Source organism: Muscardinus avellanarius (genome assembly GCF_963383645.1).
Source record: "Muscardinus avellanarius genome assembly, chromosome: 12".
NCBI classification, from domain to species: domain Eukaryota; kingdom Metazoa; phylum Chordata; class Mammalia; order Rodentia; family Gliridae; genus Muscardinus; species Muscardinus avellanarius.
In genome coordinates this window covers 18,823,951-18,843,348 of record NC_137798.1, presented here as the reverse complement: position 1 = coordinate 18,843,348, position 19,398 = coordinate 18,823,951, and the positions used below count along the sequence as shown (strand labels likewise).

The 19,398-nt window shown below is 43.4% G+C and overlaps 1 protein-coding gene across 2 annotated transcripts in view; it reads right to left on the bottom strand.

Moving 5' to 3' along the window:
* Positions 1 to 19,398, bottom strand: part of RYR3 (ryanodine receptor 3) — a gene marked incomplete at both ends in the record, with an annotated part of 530,337 nt that overhangs the window by 205,125 nt on the left and 305,814 nt on the right. For both annotated transcript variants that reach the window (XM_080708162.1, XM_080708163.1), the window contains 8 exons: positions 1,102 to 1,276; positions 1,822 to 2,027; positions 2,883 to 3,030; positions 4,460 to 4,619; positions 6,305 to 6,388; positions 7,781 to 7,884; positions 9,883 to 9,987; positions 15,894 to 16,110. In XM_080708162.1, the coding sequence (XP_080564288.1) occupies positions 1,102 to 1,276; positions 1,822 to 2,027; positions 2,883 to 3,030; positions 4,460 to 4,619; positions 6,305 to 6,388; positions 7,781 to 7,884; positions 9,883 to 9,987; positions 15,894 to 16,110 (1,199 nt within the window). The remainder of the gene's footprint in view (positions 1 to 1,101; positions 1,277 to 1,821; positions 2,028 to 2,882; positions 3,031 to 4,459; positions 4,620 to 6,304; positions 6,389 to 7,780; positions 7,885 to 9,882; positions 9,988 to 15,893; positions 16,111 to 19,398) is intronic.

The following is a 19,398-nucleotide window of genomic DNA, read 5'->3' as shown; positions in this document are numbered from 1 at the left end:
CACGGTTTCATATACTGGTACTCTCTTGCCCATGCAATGAGATAGTTTTAGCTTTCTGGGCAGAGGTTGCTTTTTTTGGGTAAAGTTTCAGAAATTGAGAGCTACAAGAAATCGTAATTATTTATAGAGGGAGAAATGAGACCCAAGGAGGTGGAAAACAGTCAACTAACATGTCATGGGGGCAGAGGCAGAGTAAGATTCAGGCTCCTGACCAAAGCAGCTTCCTGTCCTCTGTGATGAAAAGGCAGAGGGTGGCAGAGTACCAAGCACCGCGGTGCACACACAGCAGGTAGTAAGTCACTGTCACAGATTTCATCCCTGCGAAGAACACTGGGAATTCCATCTATCCCTTTACTCCCAGTGAATGAAGTAAGTAAAGCCCAGATAGGTCTAGCAGAGAATTTCTAGGAGCCACACAGCTTGATAGGAACAAGGCTGCTGACTGCAATCCAGGACTTCCCACCCTGTGCCAACAACCTTCTGTACATAACATAGGGGTGTACGTAGAAAATGATAAGCTCTAACTGTTCTTTGTGTAGCTGGAAGCACTGTGCTGATTGCAGTCTATTCATGGCCATTAATAAGTGAAACTATGCTTTGGCTTCATGGCGTGTTTGAATTCTAAAATAATTTATATTTCATTCAAGGGAACAGCTAAGTCTAACTTTTGTGTCTCAGTGGTTCTCATCAAAGCATCAAGTTCAATTACACAAACATACAGAGTGACAATTCAAATCAGAATAAAAGGATAATTCTTTAATTCACTGATTTTTTTCCTGCCAAGTACACTAGTCCATATACAATTAGCATTTCCTTTGTAGCACTGAGAAATCTGCAGAATGTTCAAATGCCAAGGCATGGGGCATGGAATTAGAGGAGCGCATACTGATCAATCTATCTGGAAGTTCAGAATTTATATTTATGCTGTACACACAACTATCGTTATTGTTTGTCTTGATTCTTTAAAAATGCTAGTATATGGGATCATGTTTACCGTTATACATGGACAATGTGCCCAAATAAGGAGACAGAGGGTGTTCTCAGTTCTCCCTGTGTTAACCTTAGATCCTATGGAGTTGGGATGGGGGGCAGTAGAATTACCGTTTTCGATCTCATAGTCAGCAAAGGCGAGTTCAGAGCCTTTGTTGGTGATCAGCAGCTCTCCATTCAGTGTGAAGATCATTGAGGCATCATCCAGGTTAATCATACAGCCAACCACATCTCCTGGCTGCCAGGTTCTCCCGAAATACCCGCTTCCTTGATGCCAACGCTGGCCCTACAAAATGAGACCTCAGGGCTTAGAGAAAAGGAGGTCCTAGAAACCCTCTGCTGCTGGAGAAATGGCAATAACATCACTGTCTCTTAACTGGAATTGGTACATAATTTCTCTGAAGACTGACCTCCCCAATCATGGATAACTCACAGGGTAGAATGGTCTGCCTTACAGATGAGTGAAACAGACATACAAGGCTTATCAGGAAAGGGGGCCTGAGGTTCCTGATTCCTAAGGAGCTAAGGAAATGAACAGGAGTCTAAGGAAATTGGTAACTTTCCCAGCATATTACTTGCACAGTGTTAAATGAATCATCTCTGCAGTGGAGTTGATGGGCTTGAATGAAAGCAGATATGGAGGTGATTAGAGAAAGGATTTGGGGCACAGTTCTCTCTTCACCAGAGCAAAGGGAAAAGCAACAATCATTGGGCCATGTTCACTCGATGTCCATTGGCCAGTGGTGGCGGCCATTCACTTTGAAGTCCAGGATCCAGACTTGAGAGTAGGAAAACTTAGGCTGAAGATGTGTGGACCCTATCCCGACTCACCCTGCTGCCTTCAAATACAAAGGCTTGATCATCGGCTCCCAGCTCAATGTCAGGCCGACAGCCTGGCCTGGCCCAGCCGACCCGCATGTCTCCTCCGGTCACCACTTCAAACTCAAAATACCACTTCCCAGATCTCACTGCGTAGGACCTCTCTACCCGGAAAAATCGGATCTTGTCTATGCTGACTTTCTCCACTGCTGGATCAGCTACAATGAGAAGAATGGTGAGCAGAAGGTGTAGGAGGGAAAGAGAGAACACAGGCGTTTAGTGATTAAGTAGCATTAAGAAAAGAGTTGATAATAACTAAGTTTGGTGAGAGATCTTTCACCATCCAATATAGTATTCTGTTTACAGAATAACCATCATCATCATCATCATCATCATCATCATGATGATGTCATCATCATCGTCATCCGTACAAGCTACCACTTACTGAATGATAACTCTGTAGTAGATACTTTAAAGACCATGTCTCACTTTTTCCTCACAAGAATCCTATGAGGTCAATAACATTATCTTTAAAGACAAAAAATTAAGGCTCAGAGAAATATAATCACTTATTCAAGGTCAGAGAGCCAATAAACTCAGGATAAAAGATCTGAACCCAGGTCTGACTCCAAAGACAAAGCTGCCTCATGAATCACTTGTAACCATGCCCCTGAAGCCTATGGTACCTTTTGGAGTAAAGTATGACAATGACACATTCATTGGTTATAAGCTGGTGATATAATCAGCACTAGAATTTAACTTGGGTATATGATTACTTGGTTCCAAAGTAAGGTCATATTCATATGTTTAGAGAATCAGAGAAATAGAGGTGACTTGGTTTTGGGATTAGTATTCTGAAAATCTTAGCTTCCCTGGAAGATAATATATTTCCTGTGGGTTGAACTTTTCACTGAAGAAACACTGAGATGATGATTTATATCAAACAATCCCTCCCCCTCTAAACACTATACCATTAAAAATATAACATTTTTAATTGGATAGATTCAATCTATTTTAAATTAGCATTTCTCTAGAATGCTAATTTCTCAGAGTGAACGATCCCAGCTCATTACCTAGCTCTTGGTCTGATGGCTCAATGTTATACCCATAACCCACAAACGTCCGGACAGCTTCCCGTAGGCTGTCCCTGTTTGACTTCTTGGTACGCTCATCCAGCAATGCGTATGGCACCAGACGAGGATTTCTTTTGTTCTTCAAATCCTATGTAAAGCCAGAGGAGAGAGGTGCCAAGAAAACACATGTCAACCTTACAAATAGCTCGTCCCACTCACATATTCCTGGCTGCCTGGCTGGCTCATACTCAGCTATTAGCTTTTCTTAAGTGCCTTGATATTTAGCAATGTACATATTTGCTATTTCTCTTTGGGATTAAGTGAGTATAAATGGAAAAATCTTACTAATGCTCAAAGCTAGCATTAAAAAACACATTTTAATAATGCTAGCCTACAAATAAAATGAAGTGTCACAAAATTGGTTAGAAACCTCCATTCTCAAGGCAGGGCAGATGGGATTTGCATAACTATTCCCTATGGAAATTCATGGCATGATTCAAACTGCAAGAGCCTCCTTACAACTGCCTTGTTAAGACAAGGCTCCATAGAGAAACATCTGAGCCAGAGCAGGTCCCTTTCATGCAAAAAAGCACACATCTGGAGTAGAGTCCTTCTCAACTCCTTGGAGGCACTGAGAAGACAGTAAGGAGGATTGCAGAAGAAGTCACCTGAGATATTATGTATGTCACACTGTTTGAACTTACCCTCCCCTCCATGATTTCCACAGCTGCATCCTTCTTGAATTTCAGATACGGGCAGGTATACAGGATTAGGTGCAAAATAACTAACTTACATGCACACGACCACCCTCAAGCTTTCTTGGTACTAACCCTACTGCTGGTGGTTGCTAAGTTGAAGCATTTTAAGGAAATAAGTGATGGCTTGAGGCTGAACCCTGGCTATAAACTCTGCCTGATTCCTTGTTGTGATTGGGCTTTTAGGGTATTTTCTGCTCAAACTAGGAACTCTACCCAGAAATCTTTGGCTCACAGGACTGAAGTAAGGGGCACAGGATTCTGTGCAGGCTGGCTTGCATCGTTCTTGGCCTAACTTCCTCTTTTTTTCACACTATGGTAAATTGTGAAATCATTGCAGAAAGATTGCTAACCTTTGACACTGATTTGCTTATAACACCCGTCCCAGAAATACTGCTGATACTGGTTTGTTCTTTACCTCGGCTTTGGAGAGGGCATGAAAGCTCAACTCTCCACAATGCCAGCAGCATGAAGAGAATATGATAAAGTACAGGTTGTGAGTGTATATAAACGAGTCTCTAAGAAAAAGGAAAGGCAAACCTATCTATTTCTGCAAAATTTGAATTATGCCTGGAATCTGGAATCAGTGTGGCCATGACAAATTCCATCCAGCCTATGAATCTATAAACAACAAACACACTGCAGTATGGGAGAGAGAGAGAGAGAGAGAGAGAGAGAGAGAGAGAGAGAGAGAGAGAGAGAGAGAGAACACCCAAGGTCAACCACCATCCTCTATTCTGGCGCCCTCTAAAGCCAAATGGTGTTTTGATGGATGATCGTATCTCCTCACTTCCCCAGCATGCCCGACTCAGCCTTTCTCACCTGTTGGATGCCATAGGTCCAGCCTTGTTTTATTCTGTCTTTTGCCCAAACGTTGTGTGCATTTTCTGCAAGCTTATCCACTAAAATTTCTTGAGGAGGCAATAGCTTCACATCGGACAAATCCAAAGGAGCTGGCTTATAGCCATTGGACATCATGTAACTAGGAGTAAATGCAAAAGCATATATGTATTTTGAACAGATCTGTATGATTCTCCCATTCCAGATGCTAGATCAAGAGCACATGGTAAGCATACTAGGTACAGGGAGCAATAGCCAGAAGTTCTCTTCTACGGCTGATGAATAGCTCAGCTCTATTTCAGGTTCATAAAGAAGACCCAAATCTATAATTGCTGAAGACTCTAATCTATAATTGTTCTAGACAATCTATGGCACAGGTTTCAAAGAAGACTGTTAGAGAAAGTAGATGAGCAGTAAAAATACCTCCTTATTCCCCCCAAAATTACTTATGTGTCCTACAAATGGTAGGCATGTTCAGCATGCTGGCACATTATAAGAAGCTCTTCCATCCTACTTTGAAAACACAAAAAGTCAAAGCCAGATTGGCAAGGACAAGACCTTAAGCCACGCGTATTCTTATAAATCAGCATAAAATGGTCACTCAGTCTGGGAAAGTTAAACCTTTACTTTTGGAATTAAAAAAAAATGACAGCACAGAATCTGTGAGCTTGAAGTGACCGTAGCAGCTAGCTGTCCATTTCAGGAGTCGCAACCTCAAATGTCTGTACTTTCAGAGATAATGTGAAAATGTAAGAGAGCTTATTTAGGATCCCAGGTAGATATGTCATATGAATGCAGGAGGTTGGGGCAAACTGCAGAATCTGAGGAGAACAGCTGATTGCAGCTACATGGGAATACTAGTCCAGACATACCCATAGCCTCAGGGCCACAGATGCCAGCCCAGGGCCAGAACCCAAATGTGGGAGACCAGGGCTCCTTCTACCCAGGAAACTCTGAGCAGGATGAGATGCAGGGTTTACTGCAGGCATTTGACACTGCCCTGCATCCATCTTCTCAGAATGCCTGCTCTTGGACAGCATCAACATGCTGATGAGGATCAACCCCAGCAACCTGGGCCAGGCCAGGAGCCTGCCCCTCTGGCTGCCATCTCTCAGATGTGCTTTCCTTGGTACTAGAGTTGTGTGAGAGTGAAGCCTGTCAGCTTGGAGGTTTAAGAGGAAAGATGAGGAAGAAGGGCATCTGGCTAAAGCCAGAACTGCCTTGCCTTAGAAGGAATGATGATCTGTGTGTGAGTATGTCCACTCCAGGCTGGTGTGCACGGGAGCAAGTGGGCGAGGGAGTCAGTGGGAATAAGTAGGCCCATGAGCAGGTGTCTCAATGTGTGGCTGTCAGAATGTAGGGGTGGGAGGGACTGCGGGACACATACAGATCTGGGGGGTGATGAGATTTTGGCAGAGACCCCCTTCTTTACAAATGATTTATGGGGCTTGCCCCATCAGTGCCAGAGGAGTGAGTCTTGTGCCATGGCTATTGACCATGTTCAAACTCCTTTGCCAACTGTTATTCTTACAGACCAAAAGCAATACCCCCGTCTGAGGTTTTCACATCTCCTAGCTCAAAACTAGCTAACTAATAATGGTGTTAAGTCTGGGCAGAAGGAGTGAAAGGAAGGGAGACCTTGCGATACTTCTCTTTTAGCAGGCTTCTGTCTGGGGCCTTGGCATGATCTAAACCACAATGGGGCATCCCGAGTGGGTGTTAGCAGGTACCTGGGCTGCCATTTGTGTCAGTACATGGGCATCCCACCCTCCCAGCTTAGATATGTGGCAGAGTTGTAAATCCTTGAGCCATTGAAAAATCACTTACTTTTTGGGCAGTTTGATCTTCTTCAGGTCCTCCTCAGCAGCTGGGTTAACATGAGCAATATGGCAGCCCAGGGCCAGGAGGGTTCTGTGACATAAGAGAGTAAGAAGATCGGGGTCAACTGCAAAATACCAAGAGCCCTAACCTGTGTCTGATCTGATAGAAATACACAACAGCCATTCATCTAGACCAGGGGTTGGCAAATGTTTTCTGTGAAGGCCAAATAATAAACATTTCAGGCTCTGTGGACCACACAACTGTTATAACTACTCAACTCTGCCTTTGTAGAGCAAAAGTAGCCATAGGTAATATGCAAACCAATGAGCTTGGCTCTATTACAATAAAAATCCAGAGACTAGGTACCTTGATTATCCCATGGGCCCTAATTTGCCAACTTTTGATTTAGCTGATAGCAAGCATAGGAACACAAAAGTGAGGCTGGTTAATCGCTTCTCTTGGAAACATTTTCCATTTTTTTAATTCACTTTGAATTATATCCAGCTTCTAATTCTATGGCACAGGCGGAATCCTAATATCAAACCCATAGATCAGCAAATATTTGCTGCGTGATGTCTATACAGTGCCTGGAGCTGTGCTTGACACCAGGAGACACACAGCTGTTGCCAGGAGAAGCACTCAAGTAAATGGAGATCCGCCTATGTGAACCTTCGAGACAAAACACTTTACAGAGCATTGTTATATCAACAAAACAGTGCGAGGACATTCTGCACTCACAGCTAGAAGAGTCTGTGTGCACTCACACAAAGGAGAGAAAACAGGGAACCTGCACAAAGCAAATTCAAAAGGGAAGCTAAGTTAGAGTCTTATTTAAGACCGTAGTGGGATCTCAGAGAAGCTGAGAATTATTTTATTTTTATTTTTTAATTTTTTTATTTTTATTTTTTGGTGGTACTGGGGTTCCTGGAAGCCCTTCTACCTCTGGGCTATACTCCTAGACGGGCTACACTCCCAGACCTATTTTATATTTTTTTATTTGGAAACAGGGTCTCTTAAGCCAGCGAGGCTGGCTCCGAACCAGCGCGATTCTCCTGTCTCCGCCTCCCAAGCGCGGGGATTACAAGCGTGCGCCACCACGCCCGGCTAAATTATTTTAAAACTGAACTTTTGTGATTCAAACCTGCTTCCCATTGGTTTTTTGGAGATGTCTGGTTTTCTCATTTTAATATGAACTATAAGATGCACTTGATCTGTTGATTCTGTTTCTCTTCTTCTTTTTTTTTTTTTCCTGTCTCCTAAATCTCTTTCCCATTCCCAGCAAATAGAAAATGATTCCTAAAGAAATATATATACTGGACAATAATGGTGGATTGGATATTCATTATGCCAAATTCTCTTGTGGCACGAATGAACACAACATCCCACAATTTGGCAAGAGACACATACCTCTGCAGCTCAGTTTTAATGCACAGAACAATCCACTCACTGTTTAGTCCAACTTCAATTAAATTAAACACTCACTTCAAGGTTTCTGTTGACATTTGCAGGTTGTAATTCTTCTCAGTTTCAGGGAGCTTTGAAAACTCCACAAGGCAGGGGTGTTGTCTTTTATTGTCATCCCGTATCTAGGTGACAACATAAGAAAGAATATAATTTAAGTTTTGACAACTGGTCCTGCACTGGAAAACAGAACTGAATACACTTTAAAACATGGCCCAGGAAATCCATAGACGACTAGACAAAGACAGAAACTTGCTGACTGGGGAGCACATGATCTTCTTTCTGATAAATGAAGAATAGTCTCCAGCTTGCCAAGGCGTGTGCTCTGTGGATCTGTCTCTACACAAGTGTATTTTTCTAGGGAAGCGATTTTTAAAATGGCAGCTATGCTTCTTTTTGTCCAAAATTCATGTAACCATAATGTCACTAAAGGGCAGCATTCTTCTGTATATAAAAGACTAAAATCCTGACCAGTGTCCACTAGAAATGCAATGTCAGTTGCAAGTGTGCAATGCCTCTGCAGTTTCAAGTTTTATAGCATCCACACTAGAAAAGCAAGAATAAATGGGTAAAATTAACATTAGTGGCCAGGTGTGGTGGCGCATGCTTGTAATCCCCACACTTGGGAGGCGGAGACAGGAGGATCACGCAGGTTCGAAGCCAGCCGCGCTGGCTAAGAGACCCTATTTCCAAAAATAAAAAAGTATAAAATAGGTCTGGGAGTGTAGCCCAGAGGTAGAAGGGTTTCCGGGAACCCCAGTACCACAAAAAAGTGATATCTTTTATGTAACCCAACATATGTAAAATAGTATCATCTTTGTGTGTGTGCTACTGGGGATTGAACCCAGGCTCCCCAACCCTACTCAGTTTTTTTTGTTTTTGAAACAGGGTCTTGCTGAGATACTGCATTCTAGCTTTGAATCTGTGAGCCTCCTGTCTCCCAAGTACATGTATGCACTAGCATACTGAGTATGAAATAGCATCATCTTATCAAGTAATAATAAGAAATTCTTATATGTCATTTTTTCATATTAAGTGTTCAAAATTCAGTAAAGATGTCACAAAGCAGGTCTCAAGGCAGACTAGCCACCTTTCAGATGCTCAGTAGTTGCATGTGGCTTATAACTACTGTTTTGAACAGGGTTGATCAAAAAAATCAAATCAAACCATTCATTCATTCATTCAATCATTCAACAATTATTTGCTGAGAGCATGAACTACATGGCAGACCTTGAGCTAGACACGAGGAGTTTGATGTTGAACACAGCCAGCCTCAGCCTCAGCCTTGCTTCCCAACAGTCTAGTTGGGCAGGAAGAAGTAATAAGATATTCACAGGAATAAATGGAAAACTGCAATTGTGTCAAGTTCTATATAGGAGAAGTGTGTGGTGTTGCAAGAGCATCTGGGAGCGAGGTGGCCATATATAAGGAGACTCTCTTATGGGAGATATAAATACAGAGGTGTGAGAGTATGGGGACCTGTTCAGTTACCAGGCTGGAGTGCCAGGGTCACGATATGCTTCAGAACTCACCTAGCCTTCTGCCTTCAGACACGACCTTCTACAAATCATGGAACAAAGTCAATTTACATTCTCTCTGAAAAATGCTTTCCTACTGAAAGAGATTCCCTAACCTCCCCCGAGTGTCCATTAATCTTAGTGATACATCCGAAGCTGTGTTAAACGACTTCTGATTCAAAAGGATGAATCAGCTGCTTTTCACCACCCACCCAGAGAGGACAGTGTTTTCTGAGGGTAGAAGGAGAGACGTGAATGTTCTAGAAGTGGTGAGAAACAATGGTACCTGATAGTCACCAGATTCGGACAGAAAACAAAAATAAACAAACAAGCAAACAAAAACAAGATTTGGAAGTAAGACAGGAGATAGACTCCTGATTCTATCTTTGGAGCTGGTCGTTTTAAGGGCTCCTGATTATAGACAGACAGACAGGCAGACAGACAGACAGACAGGCAAAAGGCTGCTCAATAAGCTGGATGAGTGGCAGGAAGAAGGGAGCAAGTCTCGGCTCATGAGCTTTCCGTATCCGTTCCAATTTTGCAGGACCCTCTTGGGCAACCAGATTCTGAAGCCTCTGCCCCAGCCTGGCCATTCATAGCACCTACTTTGCCGAAAGTCCAGCCGAGCTCTATCTTATTCATTCCCCAAAGCTCATGGATGTTTTCAGCCAGTCTGTCTCGAATCTTCTCTAGGTGAGGTGGCAAAACAACCTACAGGAAACGGAGTGAGTGAAAAGGCAGAACTGTAAGAATGGACTGTACTGAAGTCCACTGTAAAGTAGACGGGGTCAGGTGCCCCATCTGACGCACTGGTGTATCACCAAGGCCAGGCTGCGCCAGTCTAGCTTCACCCTGCTCGACCTGCATGCGTCTCGCCTCCCTCTCCTTCCTCTCTACCCATCCCTTCTAGTTGTGCCCTGCACACATCTGTGCTGCACGTTTCTCACCTGTGAACGCTCCCCTCGCCTTACTCCCTCGCTTCATGCTCCTGCAGTGGGAGCCCCAACTTCATCCACAGATGACCGAACCCAGGTCAGCACGTCTCTGGCCACAGTCTCTCCTGGAGGTTGGACCCAGCATTCTAACCGCCTGTAGGACTTCTTCATTAGAGTGCCCTCAATATGCTACCCAAAGCTGGACTCTTTATCTCTCTTCCAAAAGCCTTCTTCTTCTTGCTTCTATTTTCTCCTTTTGTCAAATCCTCCCCCAGCCACCCCCAAGCCCATTGTATCGAGCTTGGACATCATCCTAGTCCCTTCCTCTTTCTGTGGTATTACCTCCTCTTGACTCATCATGAAGTCTGTCCTGTTCATTTGTTAAATGTCTTTCTGAAGGATCCCACTTCTATCATCTGGCTCATTATTTTCTTCCTGGGTCACCACAAGAGCCTCATAAATGGTCTCCCCTACTCCTCACCGATCTATTCTCCCCACTGTAGCCCAAAAGATGAGTCTCCAGCAGCAACAACAGCAGAAACCCCACTAAAACAGTCTGCTCCTGAATGTCCCTAAGTGCTCAGCATTTCCAATGCAAGACGGGATGTCTGCAGTGCCATTCTTTTCTCAGCACAGTCCCACAGACATTTCCTTTCCACACTTGCTGTTTTCCCCAAAGACCACAGTGTTTCACAGATGCGTGCCCTCATATGAGTAACCTTGACCCTGATTGTTGGTCTACCGTGTACACAATACACACCCCTCCCCTCCTTGCCACCTGGCAGGAACCTTTAACATTTATCCTTCTGAATGTAGCTCCAATTGAAAGACAAATAGTGATTATAATATATATATTCTAAATATGTTATTACTACTTTTCCATATGATCTTCTTACATATCACCAATTCAATATACTTTTTTTTTGTTTTTGGTGGTACTGGGGTTCCTGGAAACCCTTCTACCTCTGAGATACACTCCCAGACCTATTTTTATACTTTTAAAATTTGGAAACAGGGTCTCTTAAGCCAGCGTGGCTGGTTTCGAACCTGCACGATTCTCCTGTCTCTGCCTCCCAAGTGTGGGGATTACAAGCATGTGCCACCACACCCGGCTCAATATACTTCTTAAATACAAAGCTGTATTTTTTACATAAGCATCCTCATACCCACTGGAATTCCAGAGGGAATTTCTGTTTTCCTGGTGCTTTGATATTGTGTCCCCACAGAGGTCACAAAGTGAGGGGCTGCTTTCTTTTCTATTTTTTCATCTTTTGTTATTATTTTCATCTTTGCTGGTTCCTATGAAATAGGAGACCTCATATAAAAACCCAGATTTCCAATGCTCTTTGAACACCTGAAAGATGGCTGACAAGACCCACACTACCTGGCAACTCTCAGCTTGAGCTCCGAGCCAGCGTCCACTTCAGAAAGATTACTGCATGCTGGGCCTTTCCACTTCAGCATCACCTGCCTGCCCTTGAAATCCCAGTTCTGTTAGTATTAGGGCTTTCATTATTAAAATTTCACTATTGGAAAGAGTCCTAATTTTGTGGGTATGAAGGTGCTCATGGAGGAAATATAGCTTTGTATAAAAAGTATAATGAATTGGCAATCTGTAAGAAGATCACATGAAAAAGTAGCAATAACATATTTAGAATATATATTATAATCACTATTTGCAATTGAACACATTTTTAAAAATTGACTTCAATTATGAAAAACTCAGTAAGTGGCATGAATTTTTTTTACTCTCTTTTGTTTAATTGGTGCATTATGATTACACATAATAGTGGGATTTGTTGCTACATGTTTTCATACATGATATTTTGAGAAGCAGCAAAATGGAGAAATTATTAGCAAATAAGAAAATGTACTTGGATGTTAAGGGTTAACAAACACTTTCTATTTAAGATAAGAGCTCTGTAGTAAACCATGGCCTGGAAGTGAGCTTGTGAGTCAGAAGAAATAGAATGTTTCAGTGAAAGGGGAAAGGCAGCGGCCTGCTATAGGATAGTGCCAAATCATCATTTCATTCACCTGGTAACTAGTGGTGACAAGGCAACACTGGGCTGACACTTGCTTCCTGGGAGTCTGGAGTCCAGAGGGAGGGATTCTGGGAGTTGGGTTCTACTCTCCTGGTGCTGAGCAAGGGGCGGGAAAGCACCTAGGCAGGGCTTTACTTAAAAGAGGCATCAAGTGCTCTAGTTAGTAATCCTTTCTTTGGTATTGAGGGTTGAAACTGGGCTTTCTCCTTCCAAGCTATACCCCTAGTCATTTTTTTTTCTTTTTTAATTTTCAAAAAGGGTCTGACTAAGTTGCTAAGGCTGGCCTTGAACCTGCAATCTTCTTGCTTCAGCCTCTCAGGTATTAGGTATGCTGTGCTTGACCTTTGAAAGGTTAATATGACACAGAAAGGCTGGAGTGTTGACTCTGCGCCTTATGTTTAACTTCTTTGACAGTAATTTCACAGAATGACAGATTCTAAAAAAAATTACAAGGCTTAATTCAAGGTAATAAATTGCACCTTTTCAATGGAACTCCCTGTTATTTGATTACCCAGCAACACATCCTTAGTTATGGGATCCTTCCACATTCAGCTGAGTGTTTAGACTGTACAATTCTTTTAGCTTGCAGGTATCTGCTTTTTGACTTCCAAATATTCACTTTTGCCTGTTTGGAGAAATCTTCTCTTTCGTGGGTGAAGCCCCCTTCTCCACCCTCATTAAAACTTTCCCTTATTCTTCAGAACACCTTTGGAGCCAGCCACTCCAGGAAGCCTGCACCTTTCTGCTGATGAGCAGGAGAGGGAGGCCAGAGGAAGCACACTCCACTCTTCTCCCTCCCTGGGGCACACACAGCCGATGGCCTGGAACAAGCCACTTCCAACTTTAGCCCTCATGCTTCGTGTCTGTGAGAGTTCCAGAGTACACCACAGTGGGGAAGATTATTTTGAGCTGAGGACTTTTGGGAAATGAGTAATACTAGAAGGGGCTCTTTTGAATCCCATTACCAGACTTAACAAAAAGTTTCTCAAAAGAAGACTAATTTTTCCCTTCCTTCCTTCCTTCCTTCCTTTCTCTTTTCATCTTATTCCTTTCTTCCCTCCCTCCCTCCCTTCTTTCTTTTTTTATGGTACTGGGAATTGAACCCAGGCACATTCTCTGAGCTACACTTCCATCTATTTTTATTCTTTATTTTTGAATCAGGATCTTGCTAAGTTGCTGATGCTATTTTGAACCTATGATCTTCCTGTTTCGGCCTCCCAAGTACTGAGATTATAGACATGCACCACTAGGAAGACTGACTCTCATCACCAGAGAAATGTCAGTTCCGTCCTCAAACCCATACTGCCACAGAACTGTTGCGTTGCCCACTTTTTCTCCTAAGGACCCACTTAACTTTCTCAAAAGATAGTTACAGATAGCTTGGTTTCCAGATGTGCCTTTACCCTGCCCCCTATCCCTACTAAAATGGAATATAAGCTCCAAATTCTAACATCCTGAGTCACATTTCTTTGTGAATTCTGATAGGTGATTAAAATCTATTTTTTTCTCTTACTAATCTGTTAGTCTGAGTATAATTTGCAGGTTCCCAGTTACAGAGCATAATAGGGTAGAGAAAAGTGTTTCCTCCATAATATATAGAGAACACAGGAACCAGACTGTCCAATGCTCAGGATCACCCCAACCTCATGAATGCCTCCCTGTTTCCTTTCAGCCCCTCTCTATGTTCAAGGGGCTGGACCAGGCTCAGAGGCAGGGAGAGAGATGCTGCAGTTTCTAGTTTATAGGAAGTCACAGTCATTAACCACAGAAGTTAACATATCTACAATTGAATGAAAGAGGGTCATATGAGCGTCCTGGGAAATGCAGGAAAGAGACATTCCACAGGTTGAGAGAGCTACCATTATTCCTACAAACTGCTAACTCCAGCCAGGCATGCTGGTGCATTCCTGTGATCCCAGTACTTTGGAGGCTGAGACAGGAGGATCACAAGTTCAAGATGAACCTCAAGCAATTTAGTGAGGCTGTTTCATTGTGTGCATGTATGCCTTTATCATCCTGTACCCCATTAAGATGACTACAGTGCACCAATAACAAATTAAATAAAAATAAATAGCAAGATGGTTCATAAAAAATAAGAAAAAAGGGCTAAGGGTGTTGCTCAGAGACAGAACACACTTGGATCCAATTTCTAGTAACTAACACACCTCCCCACACACACCCCACAAAACCTGCTAACCCCAGTGTATTAAAGGCCAGGTCCCTTTCTACTTGTGTGTGTGTGTGTGTGTGTGTGTGTGTGTGTGTGTGTGTGTGTGTGTTTGATACTCGGGATCAACCTCTGAGCTACACTCCCAATTTGATTTTATTTATTACTTTGGAAAAGACTGTAAGTTATTGCACAGAGGCTGGGAACCTGTCATCCTCCTGCCTCAGCCTCCCAAGTACTGGGAATAAAAGCACACCAGTGTCTGGCTTCCACTCATTTTGTTTAATATGTAAAACAGTGTTTCAAATAGTGCTGGCGTGAAGGAACTGCTGAGAGCTGCTGCCTGCTTCCTGTCACACCCTCAAGTGTGCCCCTCTCAAAGTTTAGACCTGGAAAGGGGAAGAAAGCGTCCACTGATCACACCCCGCAGCCTCCATGGCCAGCCTCTCAGGCTTACTTTCCAGCTGGCCTCCTGCATGTGTCTCCTCCACCTGTCCAGCCAGGTGAGAACCTTCATTGCCACCATCTCTATTTTGTGTTCCTTCTATATAAGCCCTTATTCATCCTCCTGTTACATCACCCCTGGACACCCCACCCATTTCAGCTTATTCAAAGACTTGGCTGAATTCTGTCTGTTAGGCACAGACTCCAAGAAACACTCTAGCCTAAAAGAGGTCTCTGGCACTTACAGGTGCATGCTGTTCATTCAGCATTTATTACATTCAGCCTTTAAAAAATTATACACTCACTTCTTACATCCTGAACGTGGTTGTGAACTCTCAGAGAATACTGGAATATTTCTGTTCATCCCTCATAGAGTCAAGTGCCTTGTATGTAGCAGGCACTAAGTATGCGTAGTGATTAAGAGATCCTTAACAAAATCTATGCACATGGTACAAACATAAAGAACAGCCACTCACATTGCATAATTCTTTTTTTGTGTGTGTGTGGTGATACTGGGTGTGGAACCCAGAGGCTTTCTACCTCCGGGCTATACACCCAGACCTATTTTATATTTTATTCGGAAACAGGGTCTCACTAAGTTGCTGAGAACCTCACTAAGTAGCTGAGGCTGGCCTCAAACCTGTGCGATCCTCCTGTCTCAGCCTCCCAAGCATGGGGATTACAAGTGTGCGCCACCACGCCCGGCTCACACTGCATGATTCTACAAGACGCACAGTAGGATTGGTTAAAAGACAATTCAGAGACAGGTCTGGTGGTATACATCTATACTCCCAATACTGGAGGGGCTGAGACAGGAGGATCACAGGTTAGAGGCCAGCCTCAGCAACCTAGTGAGACTGTTTCAAAATAAAAATAAAATAGGGCTGGGGGTATAGCTAAGAGGTAGAGTGCTCCTAGGTTCAACCCCCAGTGCCTCCCCACAAAAAGACAACATAGAGAAAAGGACTCAGCCCTATTACTTTTGCTAAGCGAGCTGTCGCTCACTCACTGGCAGCTGGAACATACCTGACTGGTGTCTATGGGACATGGGATGAAAGAGGCCTGGGAGAGGAACTGGGTGGTACCCAGCAGATCTCTAACGCCATCAGCATCTCGCTTATATTCTTTCACAGGCTCCAATCTCATCTTCTCTTTTGGAAGTAAGGCTTCATAGCAAGGGGCATAGCCAGAAGGAGGCAGGAACTTAAATTCTCCATGACGTCCACCCATCAGGAAACGTACTCTATGTCATTTGAAGAAAGTAGGAATAGAGAGGTCAAAAACTATCACAGCCCAAATAAAACAAAATTAAAGATATTTCCTGTTCCCTGCTCTACACATCTTTTTTTTTTAAATTGGGAAGTGACTGGATTCAGATTCAGAACAGAAAATATTTTAAAGTATGTAAGAAGCAGTGAAGAGATAATTGAGTGTTAAGGAGTGATTCATATCAGCTATGCTCTTAAAATTATTTATATATAAAAGCTCTAGGATTTAAAAACCAACCTTATTCTTATTTTAGTAGGTAATTACTACAGTTATTACTACAACAATGCTGAAGAGAATAGCTGTGATACTGATGATGAGATTATACTCTGTAAAGATCCCAAATTGAAATTATACCACTAGAACTTCACATCTCCTTGGGGGAAATTACATACACATCAATTAAAGAAAACATGGTGTAACTATCTATAGGAAATAAGAAGTTGTTATCTTAATATTCAGGAAAATTATTAAGTAACACCAGAGTATTAATCACAAAAGGTATACACAGCAGGTGATAATAAAACGACACAGTAGTGGAGGCTGCAATTCCCAAAGCAGCCATGGGGAGGCAGGGCTGAGGCGGCAGCAGCAGCGGGGCAGATGGGACGTTTGCTTAGGAGAATGCTCCTGCAAGCAACCAGGGCGGACACCTCACAAGGAAGGGGGAAGGACTCTCAGGACTCACAGAAATGGCAGGTAGACACCAATGACTGGCATGCAGCAGTATTTCAAGAATTCAACTCATCATTCTGGTTGAGTTTAAGCTCTATCTACATAGGTTAGGGTTAAGCCCCAAAGTTTTCCCTGTAAGGAAACGACCCTACCTATAATCCTAGATTCAAGACCACACACAGAACTTTCGCAAATCAGCCGCAACCACGTGCAATCGACGAGGAAATACAGCCATTGTTTTAAGTAAGTAAAACACACCAAGAGGCACAGCTCTGCAGGTTCAATGATAATTCCACATGGGAAAAATCAGCAGACATTGTGTTTGCATGCGGCATTCATTCACTTCTTCCTTCTGTCCCTTTAACGAATCTTTGCTGAGCCCGTGCCACATGCACTGGTCTTTGCCCTGGGATCTACTCAGTGTCCCTAGTGTCACATAGAAGGGTTTCCAGCAGATAAATAGGCGTAATTGCTGAGCAGGAGACGTGTATGACAGAGCAGAGAGGAAGATGTGACACAGACGACTCAGGAAAGCGGTGGCTGCTAAAGATGGTGTCAAGGAAGGAACACTGCTCTGAGGAGGAGCCAGGTGAGTCCAGCCTGAGGGCCGAGGAGGACCCAGTGGGTTCAAGCTGTAGAGAAACAAGTGCAAAGGTCTTGGCGTGAGCAAGGGCTTGGTGGACCAGATAACAGAAAGGCAGGAGAGGAGGTCTGAGCGGCAGGGCTGTGTTAGGCAGGGGCTGAGAGTCCTAGCAGGGAATTGGGGGTGTATTCCGGGTGGGAAGCTACTCATGGTTTTAAGGTGTGCAATACAAGCCTTTTCTGGTGGCCCTTAGGTCTGGGAATCAATGAGGAGCCTCTTGGAGAAGTAGTCACCGGGAGTCGAGAGTGAGTTGGACCAAGGTGATCAGAGCAGCTGGAGACGGGTTTTGTTTTGGATCTAGGACTAAGGAACCTCCGGTGGACTGGGTGTGTGTGTGGAGGAGGAGGAGGATGTAAATGGAGGAAGGTTATGGTTTAGCACAGCTCTCACAGCAGGACACCGCCCACTAAGTCTCACTTCCTAATCTGGAACCTTCTGGCAGGACAGCCTCACCAGGGAGTCTCAGCTTGGCTGCAGGATCGTGATTGTAGAAATATACTAATTATGAACTGGAAAATCAAATCTCTCCAAGTATGAAATGTTAAGGTTATTTTTCCTTCCCAATAAGAATAGATACTTTGTCCAAATAGCATTTTTACAAAATGCTGTTTTAAAACTAATTATAGAAATCACACAAAGCCTCCCACTTTCCCATTTTAATGTACTAAACAACAGGGATATAGCATTAGAAGGACAATTGTCCCTGAAGAGAGGGCCTGCATTAAGTGTTGTGTAACAGGGCATGATCTATGTGTATTAAGAATGTGAACAATGATATTAAAGCGACAGTGAGTCATTAGCCTGCAGTGTTGCTAATTTAGTGAACCTTCAGGAAATAATAACTAAATCCTGAAATTATTTGCTGAAAGTATTTCAAGCCAACTGCACCATAACAGACTGTGTTACTGACATGCTGAAACCATAGGATAAAACTGGGTCTTTTTTTTTTTTTTTTGGTGGTACTGGGGTTCCTGGAAGCCCTTCTACCTCCAGGCTACACTCCCAGACCTATTTTTTATACTTTTTTATTTGGAAACAGGGTCTCATAAGCCAGCGCGCGCGGCTGGCTTCGAACCTGCGCGATCCTCCTGTCTCTGCCTCCCAAGCGCGGGGATTACAAGCGTGCGCCACCACGCCCGGCAAAACTGGGTCTTTTTGAGCAAAGGAATTACTATGGGACGTTTCCTGCCTCTCTTCTCATTGAGAATCGTTCTTGTGGGCACCTAGGGGCTCACGTATCAACCGTGCCCCATTACTCGCTAGTGTATGGATTCCAGGAACACATAAATGGTCTCTTACAGGGGCTTATAGATGGATTTAATTATTTATGAGCTCTCTTGTCAGTTCCGTTTAGTTTTGAAATTTCTTTTACATTTTAAAATTTGCTGGTAGATAAAAACAGGTGGGGTTTCCTGTAGCATTTAAAGAGAACAACCGCTTGTTTTTATATTCAGTTATTAAAAGGAAAAATAATTTGGTTCTAAATCTTAATCTTATCTCCTCTAAAAGCCACGAAAACTGCAAAGTGAAAAGTTAATGTAGGCAGAAGCCAGCGTTTACTGCTTACTGAAGCCTTCATCTTCATGCTGTGCCTCACTGGGTGGAAGACAAGCTCCCGCCAGGCAAGTGCTGGTCCCCGCACTCTCCATACGCACCTCCCTCCCCTGCCCAGGAACAACCTGCCCAGAGTCTGTGGGGAGGGATCCCAAAGCAGCCACGGATTTGGGGGTCCCCCTCCCAACTGCCCTGGGAGACCTGGGTTCATGAGGACAAAGGGAACAACTAGGAAAAAACACATGTGTGAAGAGTACAATCAAAAGGAGAAAATGAAATGCCAGAAAGTCACTTGAAGTATTGGAGTAGACCATTAAAGTGGATTGAGTTTTGGAAGAGGCCCAAAGGCAAACCTAAGAATCCATAACTCAGAGGATGCCAAATATTTTCACA